Here is a 22,888-nt window from a genome sequence, read left to right as displayed (position 1 = left end):
TAGTATACCAGACATTTTGGGGAAATGTACAGAATTATATGCAATACATGTATAAGATAAGATAAGATAAGATAAAATAAGATAAAATAGAACTTTATTAATCTCAAAGGAAATTCTTGTGCCAGAGATTGCTGAAAAACACAACAAAATTACAACAAGTTCAAGTGTATAAAATACAAGTGTATGAAAAGAAAAGTACTATTTCTAGCACCAGTGCCTAAAGGAATAACAATTAAGTAAGATACATTTAGTGAAATTAGTAAATAAGATAAGTAAAATAAAAAAAGTAAAATAAGCTAAAAAACAGAAAAAGATGTAATATTGCACATGTTGGACATTAATATTGCACACAGTGAACAGTGATGTTGCACATGAGAATGTAAAAAGTAGTATTGCACACTAATATTTCGATTTGATGGAATGGTGAAGCTATAAAAAAAACAGTCTTGAGTTTGAATATGTGTAAAAAATATACATTTATTTGATAGTTTATTTAACTTTAAGGACAATACAGATAAACATTGCTACAACAGTTTCATGATAATAATAAAAACAAACAAAGCACGTGTCTATGTGTTGTACATCACTATGTTTGCATTGACATATAGGTCTGTGAGTGAGTGCAAGTATATACTTTATGTTTGGGTATATGTATGTATGTGAAGTGGATCCATTTAAAACCCATTCAATCATCATCAAATACCTTACCTGAGGTGGCTGAAACAAGCTGATACATAACATACATGATACTGTCAGGCAGTGTGAAGTTACAAATTGGTTACAATAAGTTATTAAATGATTCAACTTTGCTCACCATTGGTTTGATCTCGTTCCAGAACGTCCTTCAGGTCCATTCCATTCCATTTCTACGTACTGTATTCTGTGGGCGTTGCCCTTCGAAACAAAACACCCAATAGGCTGCTAGTATTCTCTCTAAGACCCGCCTTTTTTATGGTTGCTATGCCTACTACAGGTTTCTCTCCGATTGATGGACGGAGTAGCCAATCAGCATCGAGCTGGGCGGGAGTTTGCGCGCACACTGAAAACTGCCTGGTGCATTTCTACTACTATGATCAAACCGCTCAGGGTGCATGCAAGTGTCGGACCTGCTGAAGAGACTGGAGATGGAAAATGTACTATAAACGCTGTGCGGAAAACTCTATACAGGTAATGCATTATCCAGTCTTTCTTACCACCCTCTGTAACATGAATATAATTCAGAAATTGGCTCTAAACACTGAGCTAATGCTAGACTATTGAAAGATATCGAGTTGGTCATGCATGGCTGTGTTGAATTGAACCTGGCAGCACTAGTGGAGACACGTTTGTTTGACACATGAACGGAGGGGAATTTAGCTACACATTGGAGCAGAAACTTAACCAGAGACAAGTACATGTGTGAGCTTAAAATGTAATGCAAAATTTGCAACTTTAGTAGACAATGTTCACTCATAAAACCCACATATATTTCTCCACAGAGGGATCCAGAGTTAGCATCATGTGCCAGGGAGGGAGGGACAGGGTTGAGCTGGACTGAATCTTGATATTGACTTAATTAGACACAGGTGGCTCCCACTCAGCATATTTCTGTCATCTGATGCTAACTTAGAGTCTTTATTGGAGCTGGATGGTGGATTGTTGTAACTTATTTGAGCTTCTGCTTGTCTTTTGTTGTGGGGATTTTTACTAGATTCAAGATTCAACATTCAAGCCCTTTATTGTCATTGTGTAGTACAACGAAATTAGATTGTGACAATCCCATAGGTGCTAATGAAAAGATAATACAATAAAAAAAGATATAGTGTAATATAAATATAAAAGATAATACAATATAAAATATAATAATACAATATGTATGTTGATGAGATGACAGTTTTACCAGATTATTGCACAAAGTGTCCATCAGATAATTATATAATTATTGCAAAGCATCATATAATTATTGCACAGAGTGATCAGCATATGTTATTGCACATATCCGTAACAGTAGATTTACATTATTTACATTGCACAAAAGTGACACAAAAGTGACCAACGTGTTATTCCACATTTACTAGAGAAGTTTGTAGACTATAATCATGTGAACCTATGACTTGTGCCATACCAATACATGATTTCTGAGGCTGATATCCATACTAATGATTGCATTGGCCTGGACATTTTACAGTTGAGAAGCAGAGTTGAAAAACTTGTCAGTGTTTGCTTTCCTGTAGACTGTTGATAACCTCAAATGTAAATTTGCTATTTCTGTAGGCTACTGCAATGTTTTGTTGTTTATTGACCAACATTGTTTTCCTCAAATTAGTTTTTAAATGTGTTAACAGTCTAGCCCCAGAGCCCTTTTCCAGATATATCCAAAGACAAGACAGTAATAGAGTAACTAGCAGCATGGTGAATATAGCAGCTGTAAAACACCACATGGAAGAACTACAATTGTACAATCAGCTTTCTCCATAAAGGGGCTGCCAACTCTGGAACACATTACCTACTGCAATCACATTAATTCCAGATATAAAGTCCTTTACAACAAAGGTTAAGTGCTGGCTAAAAGCAAAACAGAGCTGTATCCATTTTTAGCAAATTGTACTGTAAATTAACGAGGTCTGTGTATTAGGGTATGGTGGTGTGTGTACTGAGTGATGTGTATTTTATTGTATTTCCATATTTGTAGTGTATTGTGGTTTTATCATATAGAAAGCTGTATATTTTAATTTCACTGCACATGTAAAAGCCCAGCTAGGGATGAGTGTTGAACATTAGTAATGGCTATAAACTCTCTGTGCATGCAGCACATCAGTTTCATGCCCTGTAATGGAAATATGTTAAATTGCATCGTCCCAATCAAATCAACATATATGCTGATACTCAACTAAGGTAAGCTGAAATTGACTGCCTAATGATGTCTTGAATATTACTTAGGGGAAAAGTGAAAATACTGACTATTCAGCAAGCCCACAAACTGAATCAGAACCAGTTCTGGGTTTACTGGAGATCACAGATCAGAGATCCATGATGGAGTTTCTAGGTTAAATGGAGAGAGAGAGCAGCTCATGCCTGCAAATATGAACCAATCTGTCCTAGATATGCTGTGTGAGTTCTTAGAGGTATGGCTGATATTTGTTTGCCTCCATTGGAGAATAGTACTCAACTTGGAGACTTCTACTCAGAATGGATCAGATTTAACAGAGCTTTTGATAAGAAGTTGTTTAACTCTCTGGTTCGTAGTATGACCATTCAGTTTGATATTGTCTGTTTGGCCTTCATATCATTATGGGCCTATCTTTTCCAAATAGACCCTTTTTGTTTTTTTTAATTTAAGAGACACAATCGCTAATCCAAAACGGTCGACTGACTCCTGAAAATCAAATACAGGATTGGAGCCTGCCATCACTCTCAAATTGACTGGTCGGTCTTATAATATGACAACAATAACTTAAATTGTTAATGTTTTCAGTAGGGCTGTCAGTCGATTAAAATAGTTAATCATGATTAATCACAAACTAATCACACATTTTTATCTGTTCAAAATGTACCTTAAAGGGAGATTTATCAAGTATTTAATACTTTTATCAACATGGGAATGGACAAATATGCATGCTTTATGCAATTGTATGTATATATTTATTATTGAAACCCACAGAAACCCTCACAGGTACTGCATTTAGTATAAAAAATATGCTCAAATCATAACATGGCAAACTCAAGCCCAACAGACAACAACAGCTGTCAGTGAGTCAGTGTGCTGACTTGACTATGACTTGCACAAAACTGCATGTGATTATCATAAAAAGGGCCTGTCTGTAAAGGGGAGACTCCTGGGTACCCATAGAACCCATTTTCAGGTCAAGGGAACACATTAGAAAATGGCCATGCCAGTTTTTCCCCGCCAAAATTTAGTGTAAATTAGTAGCGTTATTTAGCCTCCTCGCCACAAGCTAGTATGACGTGGTTGATACCAATCAGATTCCTTTTTGTTTTCCAGTGTCATATGATACCAGTATCTTCCCTCTCCCTCTGTATCTCCCTTTAAATCTGAGCCCGCTACCACCGCAAAATCGCAAGTTGCGTTAAAGAAATTTGTGGCGTTAACACATTATTATTGCGTTAACTTTGACAGCCCTAGTTTTCAGACATCAGTAATGTTTGTACACATTGGAACACAACACACTTAGATTTTGAATAACACTCAAAATACAGATATTCAAAAACGAATGTGAATATGCCTCAAACTGTATGGTAAAACAATACCTATTGGGGTTTCACTGCGGTCTTTTTGTCTGTAACCACAATATCCTTGATTTTCTCTCTCTCAACATTTCCTGTCACGTTGGCTCTATTGTATGCTATCAAATGCGATACAAATGTGATAAAATCATCTAAAATACAGATTATCTATCATTTGTCAGCCAGTAGTCTGATTCTGCTTTGCTTGATTCTGCTTTGCTTGATTCTAATGATTTTTTTTTAATTTATTGCGAGTGAAAGTAGGAACAATCATTTTGGTGAGTTTAGGGTTTTGAGGTGGGCACATGCTTCATTGCATCACTTTCAGGAGGTGCAACTGTCTTGTTGCCTCAAAACAACCAGACTGGAATTCCCCTTCAACTGTCTGTTAGACTAACAGCTATAATATACAGCACACAGTATTTGCACCTTCACACTGCAGCACATCTGTCTGCCGGTGTTGTTTTTCTCTCTCGGCCTCTGAAAGCAAATGGCAGGAGTTGACAGTTGAGTGCTGCTAGGTCTTTTGATTTCAAAGACGTAAACAACGCTCTCCCTGGTGGCTTGACTTCAACAGGCGACAGACCTTCTCCTTGATGAATGCTCAGAAAGTGAGTCAGGATGAGTGGGATGGAGAGAAAGGAGACAGAGTGAAGGGAGAGGAGGTTTCACTATCATTAAATAAATAAAAGTGCACCAGTGTTGGGAGGAAGAGTTGATTTTTCTCACCTCTCCTCAGTTTGCAGGCACAATCTTGGCATGTCATATTTGGCGCTGGGTCTTTTTAGATGATCGATGTTCATTCACTGACCAAAGGCTTTTTTCTAGTGTCTGTCTGTCTGTTGAGGCTTGTCGGTGATCTAAAGGAGGCTATGCTTATACTTGGACCACAAGTTAGATCTTGACCTAGAAAGACATGTATGTTGGCTTGATTAAAGATACTTTGCTCTAATTTTTTTGAATATTCATAAGGCCTTTTGCTTTATTGATAACCGTAATGCTGCTGAGAGACAGAAATGTTTTTACCCACCATAGTGGTGTGGCTCTATGAATGGTAATGTAATAGTAATAACTAATATCTCAACAAATGTTAGATGGATTGCCAGAAAATCTTCTACAGACATTCATGGTATCCAAAGGATGAAGCTTAAAGGACCAGTGTGTAACAATTAAGGGAATCTATTGGCAAAAATGGGATATAATATTAATAAGTTTGTTTTCTTGGAGACACTCACTTGGAGCTCGCACATTATGTTGGCTGAGTGAGGGAGCTCCGGGCTAGATGCTAGTGTTGTCATTATACCAAAGGTTATAATAAATATTGCATGGTAACATATTGCATAGTTCTACTAATAGCTCACCAGTGACCCCACACTGTGATACATGTTTACCGGGCTCACAGTCGTGCCAAGGCATTGGAGATGATGTGAAAATGTGGATGGGAGTTGGACAGTCTATAAAAGCACTTAACGTCCAATGTAAAGCTTGTTTCTATACTAGGGCTGTTAATCAATTAAAATATTTAATCGCATGATTATCAATAGTTAATCATGATTGATCGCAAATTAATCACACATTTTTTATCTGTTCAAAATGTACCTTAAAGGGAGATTTATCAAGTATTTAATACTCTTATCAACATAGGAGTGGGCAAATGTGTTTGTTTTATGCTAATGTATGTATATATTTATTATTGGAAATCAATCAACAACACAAAGCAATGACAAATATAGTCCTGGAACCCTCACAGGTACTGCATTTAGCATAAAAAATATGCTCAAATCATAACATGGTAAACTGCAGCCCAACAGGCAACAACAGCTGTCAGTGTGTCAGTGTGCTGACTTGACTATGACTTGCCCCAAACTGCATGTGATTATCGTAAAGTGGGCATGTTTGTAAAGGGGAGACTCGTGGGTACCCATAGAACCCATTTTCATTCACATATCTTGAGGTCAGAGATCAAGGGACCCTTTTGAAAATGTCCATGCCAGTTTTTCCTCACCAAAATTGTGCGTAAGTTTGGAGCGTTATTTAGCCTCCTTCTGGACAAACTAGTATTCCTTAGGTTTTCTAGTTTCATATGATGCCAGTAGCTTCACTCTAGCTTTAAAACTGAGCCGGCTACAACCTCCGAAAGATCGGCGGCCCGTCGGATTTTTAAGAGGTTGATTAAAAATTGCAAGTTGCGTTAATGTGTTAAATAAATTAGTGTCTTTAATACAAATTTGCGTTATCGCATTAACTTTGAAAGCCCTATAGACCTTTTCATTGCCATTCTGTTGCCAAGGCAACAGCTTTGGTCCAAGTTTACTTCCTGTCATCTACTGCATTAACAAACATTGCAACAGGAAATACAAAGGGGCCAATTTGGAGTGTTTATGTTGTCAAGTTTGAAAGGGTCTATAATCAGATGCCAGTGTTAACATGTTTTTACTATGGATGTGCAAAGTGGAGGTAATTTTGAATATTAAACCCAGGATTTGACAGCTGGTGTTACAGTGTTAAACTGACTGTTATTTGGATATTTATGCTATGATTCACTGGTGTTTTTTGTTTTTGTCTTAGTCAAATATTGACTAAGACAATTGTATTCTGCAAAATGTTTGTCCTATCATAGCAAAATGAATATAAAATTCTTTCTGAAACCATAAAAAGGGACACTTGGGAATCACTCCAGTTTAGATATGTAGTTACAGTTTGCCATTTGTGGTCACAGAAAGTGAATAGGCTGGCCATCTGAGAGCATGGTAAAAAAAGTGCCCAAACCTCTGGTGACATGTTGCCTGGCTGCTTCCTCACAGCCGTGCAGCACACAACCAATTACTAAACCACAAACACTTCTGTAAAGCCCAACGCTTTTCGAGCTTGGGTTTTATCTCTCCAGTCATCAGCAATTGCGTCTGACAGAATAAAGGAGGAAGATGAGGAGAGAAAAAAGAAGCAAGTGACTAAGAAGAGTTCCCCTGTTTTGCATTTATATTTGAATGGAGCATCAACGTTTGCAGCCATGCATAGTTAATCAGCCGTACTCTTCACCTTCCCTGATGACTCCTCTCTTTGACCTATAAGGATCTTCTTACTTTTACTTATTGTGATCCTGCCTCCATCCTCCCCTATTGGCTCTCTTACAACACATAATATGGTGCCAATGACAAATATTAATTATACATGTGAAGCCTCTCATATGTAGGCTGTAGTGCTGCAAGGCCTTCCCTCTGCTTTGCCAAGCAGGGCAGAACCCAGAGGCAGGAAATATGAGGCAGGAAACAGTAAAGCTATGTTACATAATGAAAACACAAACAAAACTCTTAGGGCTTTCAGTCCAGAGCTCTTGATTTACAGTGCAATAAATTTGCATTACACGTCTAAAAGTTTGAGTGTCAACAGGTAACACCCTGCTGTGAAATTGTGTACCTTGTGTAAAACCATGACCTGTGCCTGAGGTTGTGAATGAACCCAGCCAAGGTCTCCTCATGGCAGATTGGAGGATCCCGGGGCAGAAATGAAACATATATTTCTGGGTTTCTGGTTCATTTTATGCTCTGCTGCTCAAAATGCCAAAAATGATAAGGAGCTGTGAAAGAAAATGATTTTGTTGATTTGCTTAATAGCAGCATGAAGCAAGATCTCAATTTCAGATTATTTTAATTAAAAAGGAATCAGCCACAGCCACGAGGAGGGAAACCTTGAATATAATGACAGGTTCAAACTGTGTATTCATTTACAGTTGGATTACATAATGATGTTATTAATCGCTTGTTTTAACATGCTGTTTTATCTTTTTCCTGTTCATTATTCATAGAACAGATATCAGATAACCGAAAAAGAAAATTAATCTGCAGCAATTTAGATAATTGATTAATAAACTCATTTATCAATCAAAAGTATTAAATATTGTCTGGTTTCAACTTCTCAAATGTGAGGATTCACTGCTTTTCTTTCTCTTTCATAATTGTAAATTGAATTTCTTTTGGTTTTGGACGGTTGTTCGGACAAATCGAGCAATTTGAATACGTCAACTTGATATTTTATAGACCATTGAATTAATCAGTTAATCAATAAAACAAGTGGCAGATTAATCAATAAGGGAAACAATTATTATGTTTGTGTTTGTGTATTCAAAATGCTGATCATATTAGATGATTAGTTATATAACAGATATCAGATAAGTAGAGCTGGAGCAATTAGTTATTAACAGAAAAACAGAAAACAAATCTGCAACAGTTTTGATAATCAGTTGAGTCTTATCAAGCTTAAATGTAGAAATGTCCTGTGGCAGCTTCTTAAATTTGAAGATTTGCTTTTCGTCTCTGTTTTATATAATGTAAATTTAATATTTTGGGGTTTTGGAGTGTTGGTCAGACAAAATCAGTGACAATTTTTCTAATCAATTAGTTGTTTAAGTTGCCTTTCAAGCAAAACAGCCAAGTATTCCGTCATTCCAGCTTCTTAATTGTGCAGATATGTGATAGTAAACTGAATATCTTTGGGTTTCGACTGTTGATAGCAATGATGATGTTACATTGGCATTTTTCACTATTTTCTGACATCTTGAAACCAAATGATTTCACTAGGATAATAATCAGCAGATGACATGATAGCTAAAATAATTGTGAGTTGCTGCCCCAAGTGTCTTGTTGGTTGGCTTATCAACATGGAGAGTTGTTGGCAGTGATTCCAAAGTGAGAGCATGTTTATCACAATAGAAAAAAAGAGGGAAACATGTTAGATACAGTTTGACTACATGATGATGTTCATAATCACTTTTTCTTTTAAAGTGCGTTTACTTGCCTTATCTTTTTCTGGGGATGCACCGATCCGACTATTTCAGTCCTGATACCGATACTGACACCTGGGTTTTGGATATGGGCCGATACTGAGAACCGATCTCATACCAGTGTTTAAATAATAAGATGTATGTCTCACTGTGTGGAAGTGAATGCTGGGATCATTCTTTTATGTGTAAGACAACATCAAGCCTGACTTAAACATTGCTTTCCTAACTTTTTAAAACAAAATATAACAAACAAATACATAGATATAAATGTACTGAATTGTTATTAAAATAATAAATTGTACACCAGCAACTGGTAAAATAAAAATCTTCAAAATTAACAGGAATAACAATTGAAATGTAAATGTTTTTAATGCAGAAACAAATTGGTCAAAACTTAAACAGGAATTCAAATTCCAGTATATAATGTAGAAAGTGTATAAACATAGAATTGAATTGAATAGATCGGCCCTTTGTTACCGATACCCGATCAAGCTATTTGAGTCGTCCCAATACCCGATACGATATCGGTGCATCCTGTATATAATTTGTAAAGTATAAAAATGAGTTTGTTAATTAGTTAGTCAAGTGCTAATGGGTTACTAAGAATAGAAGAGATTACAACTAAGAGCAGTAAACTGGTCCTCAGTCTCTCCTCAGATACAATAAGTGTTAGGCTCGGCTCTGTCTTAATCCACAGCTGCACTGCTGCAAACACGCTCATCCCTAGCTGTGTTCGGATGACGACGTGTATTGTGAGAGTGTTTGTGGTCGCGCTGTGTGCACTCTCACACAGCTGGTCATGCCAGGGCTTGGATGTGATGCCCGCCTGGCACGTTGTCATAGACTGGACTGGACTGGGGCTGTACGCTGCGGGCACAATAGCACATTCAGGCCTGGACAATGGGGAGCTGACAGCCTTGGTTGTGTTTATCCCTCTGCGTCTCTCACTGCCTCCTGTCTATTGTGTTTGCTGTCTCACTGTTTCTCTCGTTCGGTCTCAGTCACTGAAGGCTCGAGCACGCGCTCACCCAGCAGCCTGTTTATGGCTTTAAGAGAATGAGCTGTGTGCAGTGCTGCTGGAGCTGCTTTAGTCATTAAATACAGGGTGTAATTCTGTCATCAAGTTGGCGGTGATGTGATTGTTGGTTTCAGTGTGTCATCATTAAAGTGCAGCTTCTGGTTTTAGTGCGTTAGTGTTTTTGTTGTTGACGCATTTTGCTTTGTGGGCTGTGCTAACAATTTGTTGATGATGATTTAAGCAATCATCTTTCTCTTCATAATAGTCACACGATGAATCACCACCGCATATTGAGTAAAATCAGGGTCTGATGCAGACAGTACGTTTATTGACTGAATTTTTTTTTTTTTTTTTAATGAATAAATTAATCTTTTTGTTTATAAGATGTCAGAATTTTCCCAGAGTCGAAGCGGATGTGTTAAAATTGCGGTCCAAGAGTCCAAAACCCCAAGATATTCACTTTACCATGATATAAAATAGAGAAAAGCTCAAAATCCTCACATTTGAGAAGCTGGAACCAGACAATGTTTGGCTTTTTTGCTTGACAAATGACTTGAATGTAGAGCAGCAACAATTAATTGATTAGTTGTCAACTATTAAATTAATTGCCAACTATTTTGATAATCGATAAATTGGTTTGAGTAATTTTTAAGAACAAAAGTCAAAATTCTCTGATTCCAGCTTGTTAAATGTGAATATTCTCTGGTTTCTTTATTCCTCTATGACAGTAAACTGTGAAAAAAACAAGAAATTTGAGGACGTCATCTTGGGCTTTATTTTATTTTATCTTGATCGATAGTTTCCACCATTTTCTGACTTTTATAGACCAAGCAACGAATCAGTTAATCGAGAAAATAATCAACAGATTATTTGACAATGAAATTAATCGTTAGTTGTAGCCCTACTTGAATGTATAATCGATTATTGAAAACAATCAAATAATCAATTAGCTGACTGACAGAAAATTCTACTTTTATTTTTATAAATTGTTCCAGTCATTTTTCAAGCAAAATTGCTGAACATATTCATTTTTTTTTCTCTTGTTCATTCATGATTAGTAAACTGAATATTTTTGGGTTGTGAAATTTGAAGATGCCACCTTAGGCGCTGGGATATAATATTTGGCATTTTATAGACTAAAAAGGTAATCGATTAATGGAGAAAATAATCTGCAAATCAATCAATAATAAAAAATAGTTGTTAGTCTGAGCCCTAAAATTGTTCTGGATTCATTTTCAGACAAGGGTGTATGATCTCTTATGTGACCACTTGTTATCATGTGACCGAAAGTTCACTTTTAGGTCATGTGGTGACTCCTGAGCCAGCTCTGTTCACTGAATGAAGACCGAGAGATGCATTGAAAGCTCTGAATCGTTTGACCTTTTGAGCTTCACCATATGTTATCCACAAAGGTCGAGCATTTCACTACTGCTGATCCCCCTGGAGTTCATGTGTTTGTTTCAGACGGTCAATATTGATGAGAGACAGACAGACAGACAGACAGGTGAATTTAAATGTTGAAAGAGATAAAGAATAAGTATGCAGCAATAAGCTTTTTGTTGTGCTTCTTCTCAGTCAAACATCTCTTCTGACTAATGGAAGAGAAACTGTATTAGATGTCATCAGTACAGATGAACTGACGGCTTGTTTTGGAGCCTGATTGATCATATCAACCCACATTGGTTTTATATTCATGAAAGAAACAACTAAACATCCACGGTGGAGTCTTGCTCTAAATTACCAGCCACAGCAGTGAGTCATCCCACGCTGGTAGATGTGGCAGAGGAGTGCAGAAGGCTGTCTGGTGTCGGTGAAGGGGAAATTAGGCCTGACACAAAATGATCTCTCCTCTTCGCTTCGCCAAATCAGGTTTAAAACTAATACTGAGGGACAGATGAGTCGATCTGCAGTGCAGTGGACTTCTCTGAAAGCCTCCAGCTGCTCCATAAATTCAGTTTGTCCTCGTCCCACCTCTCTCAGTGCCTCATACCTGCACGTAAGAAATAGAAATCTGACTGCATTGCTGGTATCTCAAATAGTAATGACCTTAGAGGTGTGAAATTCAATATATTCAAAGCATCAATATAGCAGCAAACAACTATTAGCTATGTAAAGCTACAGTGTATATATAGAGGAGTAATTTCTACCTGAGCAGAGAATGAAGTCACTCTCCCTCTGTGTGTATTGTAATTCAAGCCTCTCCATGCTTTGTTGACATAGCCGGGCCTGCCGGGCATGCTTTTAGTGCATGTTCATGCATGTGAGTGTGCCCACTGGCTAGCTCACGGCTGCCACTCTGCACTGCTCTCATACGGCATCCCAACCACCGGTGTTGCCGCGGAAGCGTAGCGCCCGACCTCTGGTTCCCCCTCAGGGAAACACTTTAAGCTCTGTCTGGAGTTTCGGCGTTGTTTGCACTGTTGGTGCTGTTAGCACTATTAGCTGCAAGCTGCTGGCTCTCCTTTGCCATGTTGAGAGGCAATAGAAATGCTCCCAATCCCGTATTTAGCACATTTAAATAATTTAAAAACCTTTAAACCTTACCTGTTGATTATTTTTTTTGTAATTAATTGACTTAAATAGTGAAAAAACAGTTACCCAGGGACCAGGGAAATGTCTTCGAGTGACGTGTTTTATCCAACCAATAGTCAAAAACCCAAATATTTCAAAATAAAACGTGCAAATCTTCACAATTTAGAGTTGGATGAATTGTAATCACTTTTTTTAGCGACATCAGACCAAATTTTTAATGTGTCCAATACTTTATGACCAAATAACTAATGACATTCCCATCATTGCCATAACTATACTTTGTGTTTAGTGCTAATTAGCAAATGTTAGCACGTACACAAGCTAAACTAAGATGGTAAAATCAGCATGTTAGAATTGTCATTGGGATGTAAGCATTTAATTTAAGTACACCCTTTCAGAGCCACTTGTATGGTTGTAGACTCATAGTCTTCTTTCTTAATAAACGACTTAATCAATTATGGAGATTTTTGTTTATTCGTTTTCTGACAATCAAGTAATCAACTAATTCTTTCAACACTAGCAGTTTGTAAGCTGGAATAGATTACAGATATACATCTTAGCAAATAAAATGCACCCAATTGTAATGATCCCGCTGTTTTGTTATTTTGAACTTAACTATCTTCAACCTGTCTTTAAGTCTTTTCCTGCATGTTTTAGGGGACACTTTATTATCAATCTAGTTATGCCACAGCCATCACTTCACTTTTTGTCTCCTCTTTTCATCTCGTCCTTCACCTGTTTGGAGGCTTGTTTATGTTTACCTGTCTGATTCTGCAAGACGGCTGTGTTTGTTCACAGCTCACCATCCACCCACCTCGCCTCACTCCTCGCTATTTTTCACCTCTACCTGTACTTTTTCTTTTCTGCTCAGTTCCCTTTGTGTCGTTTTCTATCTCCCTCCTGCATTGCTCCCTGAGCTGGTGACAAATGTGCCTGTTCGGAGGCTAGTGAAGCATCTTTATTCCACACTCGGCTGTGTCATTACATTTAACCCAGTTACATTTTTATTTGGCTCTTTGAGCCAGAGGAGGAGGTTGTTCTTTGGTGCTTTCACCGACAGTGTTATAGAGACGTTGGGTGTAATTCCTGTCCAACCTCTCTCATCTCTTCTCTCACCCGGAGGAGGGAGAGAGGCAGGTGGAGGTAGTGAGGAGGCGGAGGTTTTGTGTTGACCTACCCTCCCTCCTCTCCTTCAGAGAGACATCTGTTTCTAGATCGCTCTCTGGCAAAAGAAAGAGGAAAGGGAAATGCTTATGTTGGGTGGAAAGGATGCACCATTTATTTCCTGCAGGAATTAAATGGGTTGTGGAGACTGTTTGTCTATGTAAGAGAATTTCACTCCTCCCCATCTGCTTTTCTTGAGTCATAATTTTTCATGGTAGCCATCTGTGTGTTGTCAGGCAGTGTGAGGGTTGCAGAGAGCAGGAGAAGAGGTCAGTGTGTCTCCATTGATAAGGCTGGTTGCCTTGTGTTTCTTTTCTTACTTTAATATCTGTGTGACTGTGCTGCTGCTCTGTCTCTCCCCACGCTCTCTCTCTCTCTCTGCCAACAGATTGGCAGGGAAACAGGATTACAAGGAATATATACATGTCTTTTTCATGTATGGTTGCATTTATTGCGTCAGAATAGCTGTTTCTAAAACAAGGAAAGTAAGATTTCCCCAAACATAGCTTACGTTCTTGATTTTTAACCATGCTAGAGATGTGGTTGTAGGGATGAATGTTGGACTGTCGTTCTAGCTCTTTGGTCCACACTGAAATATCTCAACAACTACTGGAGGGATTGAAATTTTGCTATGAATCCTACTGACTTTTTGGTGATCCTCTGACTTTTCAGCACATCATGTGCTTCATATTTGTGATATTGAGTGAAATGTCTCAACAGCTATGGGATGGATTGCCATGAAATTTGTTCCAGACATTAATGAGGATGAATTTTAACAACTTTGGTCATCCCTTAACTTTTAATTCATAATTCAATACCTCATTAAGCCTCGAGCATAGCTGCAGACTCTTAGGCTTGTTTATTATTTCCGCCCTGAGGAGGATCCTGTTAGATTGAAACCGGTTGATGTTTTAAATGATACACCAGACTAAATAAAAACCTTTTAATTTAACCTCTCCTTGCTCCATGCTCTGCCTTAGAGCGCCTGTTTATTTTCTGTGACCATGAAAAAACTGATTGAGCACATCTGGGCCTCTGCTTCTATTTGAATTTGGTACGATCATCGCCTTTCTGTTATCATAGAACCTGCAGCTTCATTATTTAAAAAGTAAAAGATAATAAAAGGCTAGATAATAATGAGAAAATCAATTTGGAAATCAATCAAAAATGTGATTTTTTTTTTTTTTTTGTTTGTTGTAAGAATCAGGGTTCACTTGAAACAACTTTCTTGCCTTTTCTTTAGACACCACTGCTGCTGCATCCCATTAGCTGTAATTTATTCATCGTGAAAGAAACAGAATCTGTGAAACTCTAAGTTTTAGATTGTTTTTCCACTCTTAGTACAATTTTTGTAAACAAGTCGTATAGTTAACAGAGGAAATGGCATTTGTTTCTGACATTCTACTTTGTTTTTTTTTCTCCTTTTTAAAGTGCTAACACGCAGCATTGAAACTAATATGAATTTATCGGTCTGTCTGTGCCCCGATTAAACTTGCAATGATCATTTGCACTCACAGAAGACCTGCAGCTGTTGTTAGAAAAGGCTCCATGTTATCGGGCTAAATCGTAGGTTGAAATTCCATTATTGGAACAATAACAATAAATTTAATGTTCTCATTTATCAGAGAATAATATATCAGCCTCCAATTTATAAAGAGTATCTCTAATGCCTGATCCTGATCCCATATATTTATATTTATTTTACAAATTTAAGTCTCCTCTTTGTGTATCTGTTTAGGTTTCTCACAGTTTGTCTGCAGTAGGTTGAGCTGTGATGAAATCATGTGTGCATGGTGACACACACAGCAAGACCAACATTTGTGCGGGCATTTCATTTCTGAATAAAAAATGATCTTGAGCCTGAGGAATCAAGGTCACAGTGTGTCCCACTTTATTTGCCTCCGAACTGATTTCAGCTGAGGGTTTAGTTGGAACCAGATGGAGAATGCTGGACGTCAGCTACTTCTGTACATCCCACCGTGGCTGCTATCCACATGGGGTCCCAGTGCACTCCTCTCTCTCTGTCTCTCTGTGTCTGTCTTTGTGTTTCTGCATCGTGCTGTGTCAAAACAGTGAGGATTAAAACAAAATGGCTAATTAGCTCAGATGTACAGTATGTTTCAATATGGTGCACCAAGCTTCTGTCATCTTTCACCATCACGGTGTCTGTTTTTATCCGTTTCCTCCTTCTGCTCCACTGAAAACCATCTGGTGGTTCAGTCAGGATCACTGTCCCCCTGCATGGGTATTTATTATTTTGCCATGAAAGTCTGCCCAGATGGCATTTATCGGCAGCGGACTGGTGACCTTTAGAAATCTCACTTCAATATTTATTGTATCACAAGTTTTCTGAAATTGTGAATATGCAAACGAGACATTATCTAATGCTAACTTTTGGTGAATTTAAGAGAAATCTACAGAAGCAAATAGACAAAGTATTAAAAACTAGTCTGAAAGAAGACATGCAAAATCTTAAAATTGATCAGTGCATGAAGTAAACAATGTTTTTGCCTGTAGTGTCTCTCCTTAAGTTCCACTTTGGTTTGTTTTATTTAATGTCTACATTTCCTGCAGCTCTAACATCAATATCATGATCAATCAAATTAGATATTATATAGAATTTGTTACATTCATATAAAGATATGTTTTCTCTTTTCCTGGTCTACAAAACTGCATTACAGTTAAGTTCTGAACTTATTAGACTGTTGAATGAAGATGTACAGTGAATCAATGAACCGTCTCTAACTGCAAATTTTACTTTGAGAATATTTAAATATTTAAAATGCCTATGGAAATTACAAATAGTTATTGCTAAAGTAAAGTTAAGATATTTTATAAATATTATAGTTGCGCAACAAATGGAATTTATTGACATTATGAAGATTCACTAAATAAATCCATATGGCTAAACTGATACCAGAAGTTCAATCAGTCAATCAGCCCATAGATCAGTCCAGAGGTCAAGAATCTTTTTGTGGTAACAACACTGTATTAATCAGGACATAAAAATCTGTCATAAGCCAGCACAAGCAATGAAATATCATGCACACTGATATTTTATTTCTTTACTTATAATTTCCTATATTTTCTGTTTAAAATACCTCATGTTGACAAGGTTGTCCTTAGTAAAACATCTTGCGGTGGACAGAAATGTATCAGACAAACCTTGTCAAGCTATGTAAAACAAAAACTTCAATAACTCATTTTGTTAGTTTGATTACAGTGGGCTTTGATTCATTCATTTAAACTATCACAGGATGTGATCATATTGTCACTCTTAATATTCCACTGAAAATCAGACAGTAATATTGAATTATCCCTGAGCTATGATCTATGATATTTCTGTCCTTCTGTATCTTTGTCCTGTGCCGAGCTGCTCTGCCAAACAGAAAGCTGTCAGCGGGGACCTCCAGTCCCACCGCTGAGCTAATTAACAAGGTGTGAGGGGTGTGTGTGTGTGTGTAGTAGTAGGTCTTGCTGTGTGTGTTTCTGTGTGTGTTGCTCCTGCCTAATGCCAGGTCACCAGGTCTGGGCTGAGTCTGTGCCAATGCAGGGAAAGGGCTGTTGTCAGCACGCACACATGCACGCATGCACACGCACATGCACACGAACACACACACACACACACACACACACACACACACACACACACACAGTCAGCAGAATAACAGATAACAGAAACCCTGTATAAGCTCAGCTCTGGGGAAACACTTGCATTATGGATTCTCTTGGAAAGGGCAGGACCACATCCCAGTGCTTTTGCATGTGTGTGTGTGTTAGTTTATCTGGGTATGTGTGTGTGTGTGTGTGTGTAGCGGGGTCAGAAGGTGTATGCTCAGCTGTTGCAACGATGTATTCCCTCCTGAACATCAGCCAATTAAAAAGTGTCTCATTCATGGGGCAGTGGTGGCCTAAAGGTTAGGGAAGCGAGGTTGTGACGGAAGCTTTCCGGTTCAATCCCCCGGACCAGCAGGATAAATCTTGGAGGGGAAAGTGAAAAAAGTAGCGCTTGCCCCTCCCTCATTACCACCACTGAGGTGCCCTTGAGCAAGGCCCTTAACCCCAACCGCTGCTCATCGGCCAGCAGATCAGACTGTGGCTGTACTGGGCAGCTTCCAGGAGTGAATGTGTAACTGTGTGAATGTGATCGTGATCTGTGCATTCCTGAATTGAATCCCCCCTGAATGAATAACGGATAAATAAAAAATAGCCGTGGCTATCAGGAACATCTTGAGGGAATTTCTTCAAATTTGGCACAAACGTCCACCTGGACTCAAGGATGAAGTGATTAGATTTTGGTGATCAAAGGTCAAAGGTCACTGTGACCCTTCGTCCGTCCCATTGTCGTGAAAGCAATGGGTGCGTTCCAAATCACATACTTTTTCTTTTTGCTTTCAGTACATACTTCAGCTGCCCTCACAAAGTACGTACTGTTGCATGCAGTATGCTATTGGGACATTCCACGTCGACCGGCTGTAGTAGGACATCCTTGTATTTTTGACGCACTATGTATCGGGACATACTAAATCTTTTTCTTTCATACAAAAAAGGTAGGGTAGTATGGATATTGGAACATACATGATATCTCAGGAACTTCAAATTTGGCACAAATGTCCACTTGGACTCAAGGATGAACTAATTAGAATTTGGTGGTCAAAAGTCAAATTTCACTGTGACCTCACAAAACACATTTTTGGCCATAACTCAAGAATTCATATGCTAATTATGACAATTTCACACAAATGTCCAACAGGATAAAATTATGAAGTGATGACATTTTGGACAGACATGGATGTAAACTGCAACTTGACTGGTTGGCGCAAGCATAGAAGCGTGACGCTGAGAATCAGGCTTTTGATAGCTTAAAAGTGAGCTTCAACATAATGTCCGACATAGTAAAATAGTATCAAAAAATTTGTACTAAATCCATAAAAACCTCTTGAGTCTAAAGATGACTCTTTTTTTTTTTTTTTAAAGTTATTTTTTGGGGTGATTTTTTAAGCATTTTATTGATAGGACAGTGGATAGAGTGTTGGAAAGGGGGAGAGAGAGAGATGACATGCGGAAAGGACCACAGGCCGGATTCGAACCCGGGTCAACCGCTGCTAGGACTGAGCCTTGGCATTTACATGGGCGCTCGCTCTACCGACTGAGCTAACCAGCCGCCCTGATGACTCTTTTTTGAAATCCATTGTGATATGGCTTCTGTTGGCTTAAAATGTTGTAGTGTAATGTTATCAAAAGTAAAGCATGCATATCTGTAACATTTATTTTTCAAAGCTAAACTAACCGACTGCTGATCGTAGCAGTGACATTTCAAACCAAACTCTTCCTTTTAAAAACTATTAATACAACAAAATAATATTTTTATTTCAGTAGTATGAATTTGTATGAGTATAATGTGGGTCCTCATTTTTTTTTCTTTAGTGCTAAGCAGTTACTGTTGTTTTTGCACTTCTATATAATAATTAAATAAATAATAAGATAATTAATAAGATAATACAATACTGCCATCTACTTAGTATGTGAGTGTAGTATTATTCAGTCAGACAATGTGGTCTCAGATGTGTGTGAGCTGATCAACAGCAGCATGTGACAGAAGGCGTCTCAGCCAATCAGAGCCGAGCGCCGCAGCCTCCAGTTTCACAAGCTGTGATCATCTCCTAAGAGTCCACCTCCGCCTCGTTCCCTCCTCCATCGATTTATCTCTCCTCCCCTGTATCCCCTCTCTCTCCTCCCCCATCTCCCCTGTCACTACTCCTCCCCGCTTCCTTCCTCGGCTCCCTCCATCCTCTGAGTTTATCCTTTTGAAGTCATTTGTTAAGCTCTCCTCTGTCCTCCCTCTAGACCTCCCTTCCTGCGCTGAAGGTATCCAGGGAGGTTTTATAAAGTCAGGATGCTCTGGAAGCTTGTTTATGTGTAATTCACAGAGACTTTAATGCTGCAGTTTGAGGGCAGAGAAAAGGCTGAACATAAACATCTTACAGATTGTTACAAGGAACCCAAAAGGCATCCCTAGGGGTTATTCTCCCAAGCACCTACACTGTGATGTTGAGAAAATTGAGGTCAGGCAGATTAAAAAAAGAAAAATATTAATCTCACCTCCCGCTCTAATACTTCTTTTTTCCACCTCCTTTATAGATCGCTGTGAATCTCTGAGTGAAGATGGCCTTCTTTAAGAACAACTTCTGGGTAAGTGTGACCACCTTGAAATGATTCAATATAATGATGGAGATGATGCAGACGGACACATGCCTACAATATCTTTTACACCCTGTGCCACATATTACTTATTCACCTGTTAATATCTGAATCGCAGCCATGAGCCATCGAGCGTTTCATTTATATTCTCAGCCAAGCATTCCTTCTGCTCGCGGGGTATGCACAGCTGGCTGTCTCCCTCCTCCGCTCACTTGCGAATAATAGAGATTGATTTTGTATTCAGAAATTTTATTATTTCCTGCTACATGGAGAGCAATGTCATTCAGATAATTCTTGTAGGCAGAAATAATGTCACTCTCTGCAGTGTTAATATTGTAAAATGGTATTTTCTGAAGCAAAGGCTTTTAACTTGCTGTTATAAGCGATCATTTCAGAGAAATTCTTGAAGCTCAAGTCTTTATACTTACTCTGTGGTTCCTAATATGTGTACAAATTGTTTTGTCATTAGGGCCAATGTGATACCTGAGTTTCAGTAACAATACCATAACAATACTTTTTTTTCGATAACTTAGTTTGGGGGGAATATGAATTTATTTTAACAAGCAAACGTTATCTGGGGATGAAGGCTGTGAGATGCAGTTTAAAGTTGCAGGAAAAAACAATAAATGCACCTTGTGTAAAGAGGTTTTTTTTTTGTCAAATGTTTTAACTTTTTTTTGTTTTTATTGAACAAAATATAACAAACTGCTCAATGTGTCAGGTTTAACCAAAACAAAATAATCCAAAGTTAGAAACGGTTCTTGATTTAGGTTGGGAAATATCTGATCAAAGAAGACATAAACCAACCTGAAGGTGTGTTCAGACTTCAGACAGCAACATTTATTATTATTATTTATTATTTATTGTGCTCAGGTTGAAACAGTTTCAACTCACAAGGATATGGGCGAATTCCCACCTAATGTCTTTCCATTGACTTTGTATGCTGCATCTAAAATTTGCTTCATGTTCATGTTGATGATGCATTCAATGTCAACTTGCCAATACATGACACTTTTCGATGCTCATGTATATATTTATTATTGAAATGAATTAACATCACAAAACAATGACTAATATAGTTCAGAAACCCTCACAGGTACTGTATTTAGGATAAAAATATGCTTAAATCATAACATGGCAAACTGCAGCCCAACAGGCAACAACAGCTGTCAGTGTGCTGACTTGACTATGACTTGCCCCAAACTGCATATGATTATCATAAAGTGGGCATGTCTGTTATGCCAAAATTTTGCATAAGTTTGGAGCGTTACTTTTCCTCCTAACGCGTTATGGCGGTAACTTTGACAGCCCTAATTAATATTCTAACTGTATAAATAAATTACCATAGAGTTTGGTCAACACCTCTCTAATGCAATATGAACCTCACAAAGAGGATTTATAATATTGTGTTAGAAAATGCTTTAGATTAATAATGTCGTAAATCAATATAGCAATAATATTTCATTATGGCATTATTTAGCTTAATTTGTGCAGTAATTAATTAATAGCCTCATTAGCAACGTTCCACATACGTGTAAAGTGGAGAAGGAAAATCTCTCTTTCATCCCCCCAACACCACCCTCATCCCTCAGTGACTCTGTCAGCTTTTACAAGGTCTCTTTCTCTCCTTCATTTTCTTCTCCATCCTCACTTTCTCCTCTCCGCTCCGTCCGGGCACACCTGGTACATCTATTTCAGGTGTGCCCTACTTTTTCTGCCTTGCCTCATCACACTTAGAAAAGTCCCCAGTAATATTTTAGCAGTTGAACTATAAAATGAAGCACTAGGAGTTTTAATTCAGACACAGAAATGAGATACAGGTTGGACATTATGAGCACATTTAACCGGGAGGGTTTTTAGAAATATTAAGGTTCTTATAAAATGTTTTTTTGCCCTTGTTGAACCTGTATCCAGTTTTTTGGCAAAGATGATGAGGAGGAGTGGAGTTCTTCGTCTGTCCGTCAATGTCTGCATCCAGCATCTTAATATTAAGCTGGTACTTAATATTCTTGGTTTATGGAGGCATGTACATTTCAATGGATGAATAATATTGTGAGCTTAGTAATGTAGCGTATTTGTGGTGTTTTGATATTTTTTTTTAGCCTGTTAAACATCCATCTATGATCTTTGGATATCTTTGTGCTGTGGGCAAGAAGGTCTGCAGGCAGAGAGACGAGTGGAAAAAGCAAGAAAATGAGAGCAAACTGGCAGCAGGGAGGGAAGCGAGCAGACATGCAGCAGAATTTCAGCCAGGCAGGAAGACGAGGTCGGAGAACTGCTGCTTCTGTATCACAGAGAAGATTACATTTTAGGCTTTGTCACAGTGCCTACTTCCAAAACAACAGCTACATTTTCTTGATCATTTAAGCTATTATGTGTTATTTGTGTGCCTGCATGTGTTAACATATTAATGCTTCCCACCCAGCCTTCCTTCAGACACAAATAGCTGTGTAATACAAATCAACCCTTCAGTTAATTGGAAAACACAGACACTTGGGAACATGTAGCGCAGACACACAGCCTCGTCTTCTTTGGTTCAAGAACGTTCACAGCGGCTCACAAAGCCTTCTCATACATAGTACGCTGTCCTTTCCCATTAACTATATAAGAGCTGCGGTCATGGCCCACAGGGGGACCATCAGCTATGATTAAGTACATGCTTAGTAATTTAAGGCACCGTTAAGTCTTAGGAATAGAATTTATTTATAAGGATTGGTGCTGCTTAGTTGTTCTTGGAATTTTATGCAACACATCAGAGTTTCCTCATGAGAGGTTATGGAAAAGGTCAGTAGTTGTTTTTTTTATATATGATAGAGGAAAATGTCTTTCGCAGGCTCTGTGATACTTAAACTGGTTCTCGTCAAGAAGGGATAACCAACCAATAAAGTGGACAAATGCCGAGGGCTCCAAAGGCCCCAAGTTTACTGTGGGGTACTTTGATTGCCTGGAAATATGGGAATATGCACAGT

The 22,888-nt window shown here is 38.2% G+C and overlaps 1 protein-coding gene across 1 annotated transcript in view; it reads left to right on the top strand.

The window, feature by feature from the left end:
• The first annotated feature begins 1,027 nt into the window (after positions 1-1,027).
• fcho1 (FCH and mu domain containing endocytic adaptor 1) overlaps positions 1,028-22,888 on the top strand; it is a 67,240-nt gene continuing 45,379 nt past the window's right edge. The window contains exons 1-2 of the mRNA XM_037769092.1: positions 1,028-1,167; positions 19,860-19,910. Of these exons, the coding sequence (XP_037625020.1) occupies positions 19,884-19,910 (27 nt within the window). The 5' untranslated portion in view covers positions 1,028-1,167; positions 19,860-19,883. The remainder of the gene's footprint in view (positions 1,168-19,859; positions 19,911-22,888) is intronic.

Source organism: Sebastes umbrosus, chromosome 5 (assembly GCF_015220745.1).
Source record: "Sebastes umbrosus isolate fSebUmb1 chromosome 5, fSebUmb1.pri, whole genome shotgun sequence".
Lineage (NCBI taxonomy): Eukaryota > Metazoa > Chordata > Actinopteri > Perciformes > Sebastidae > Sebastes > Sebastes umbrosus.
The sequence above is the reverse complement of the archived record's forward strand: the minus strand, read 5'-3'. Positions and strand labels throughout refer to the sequence as shown.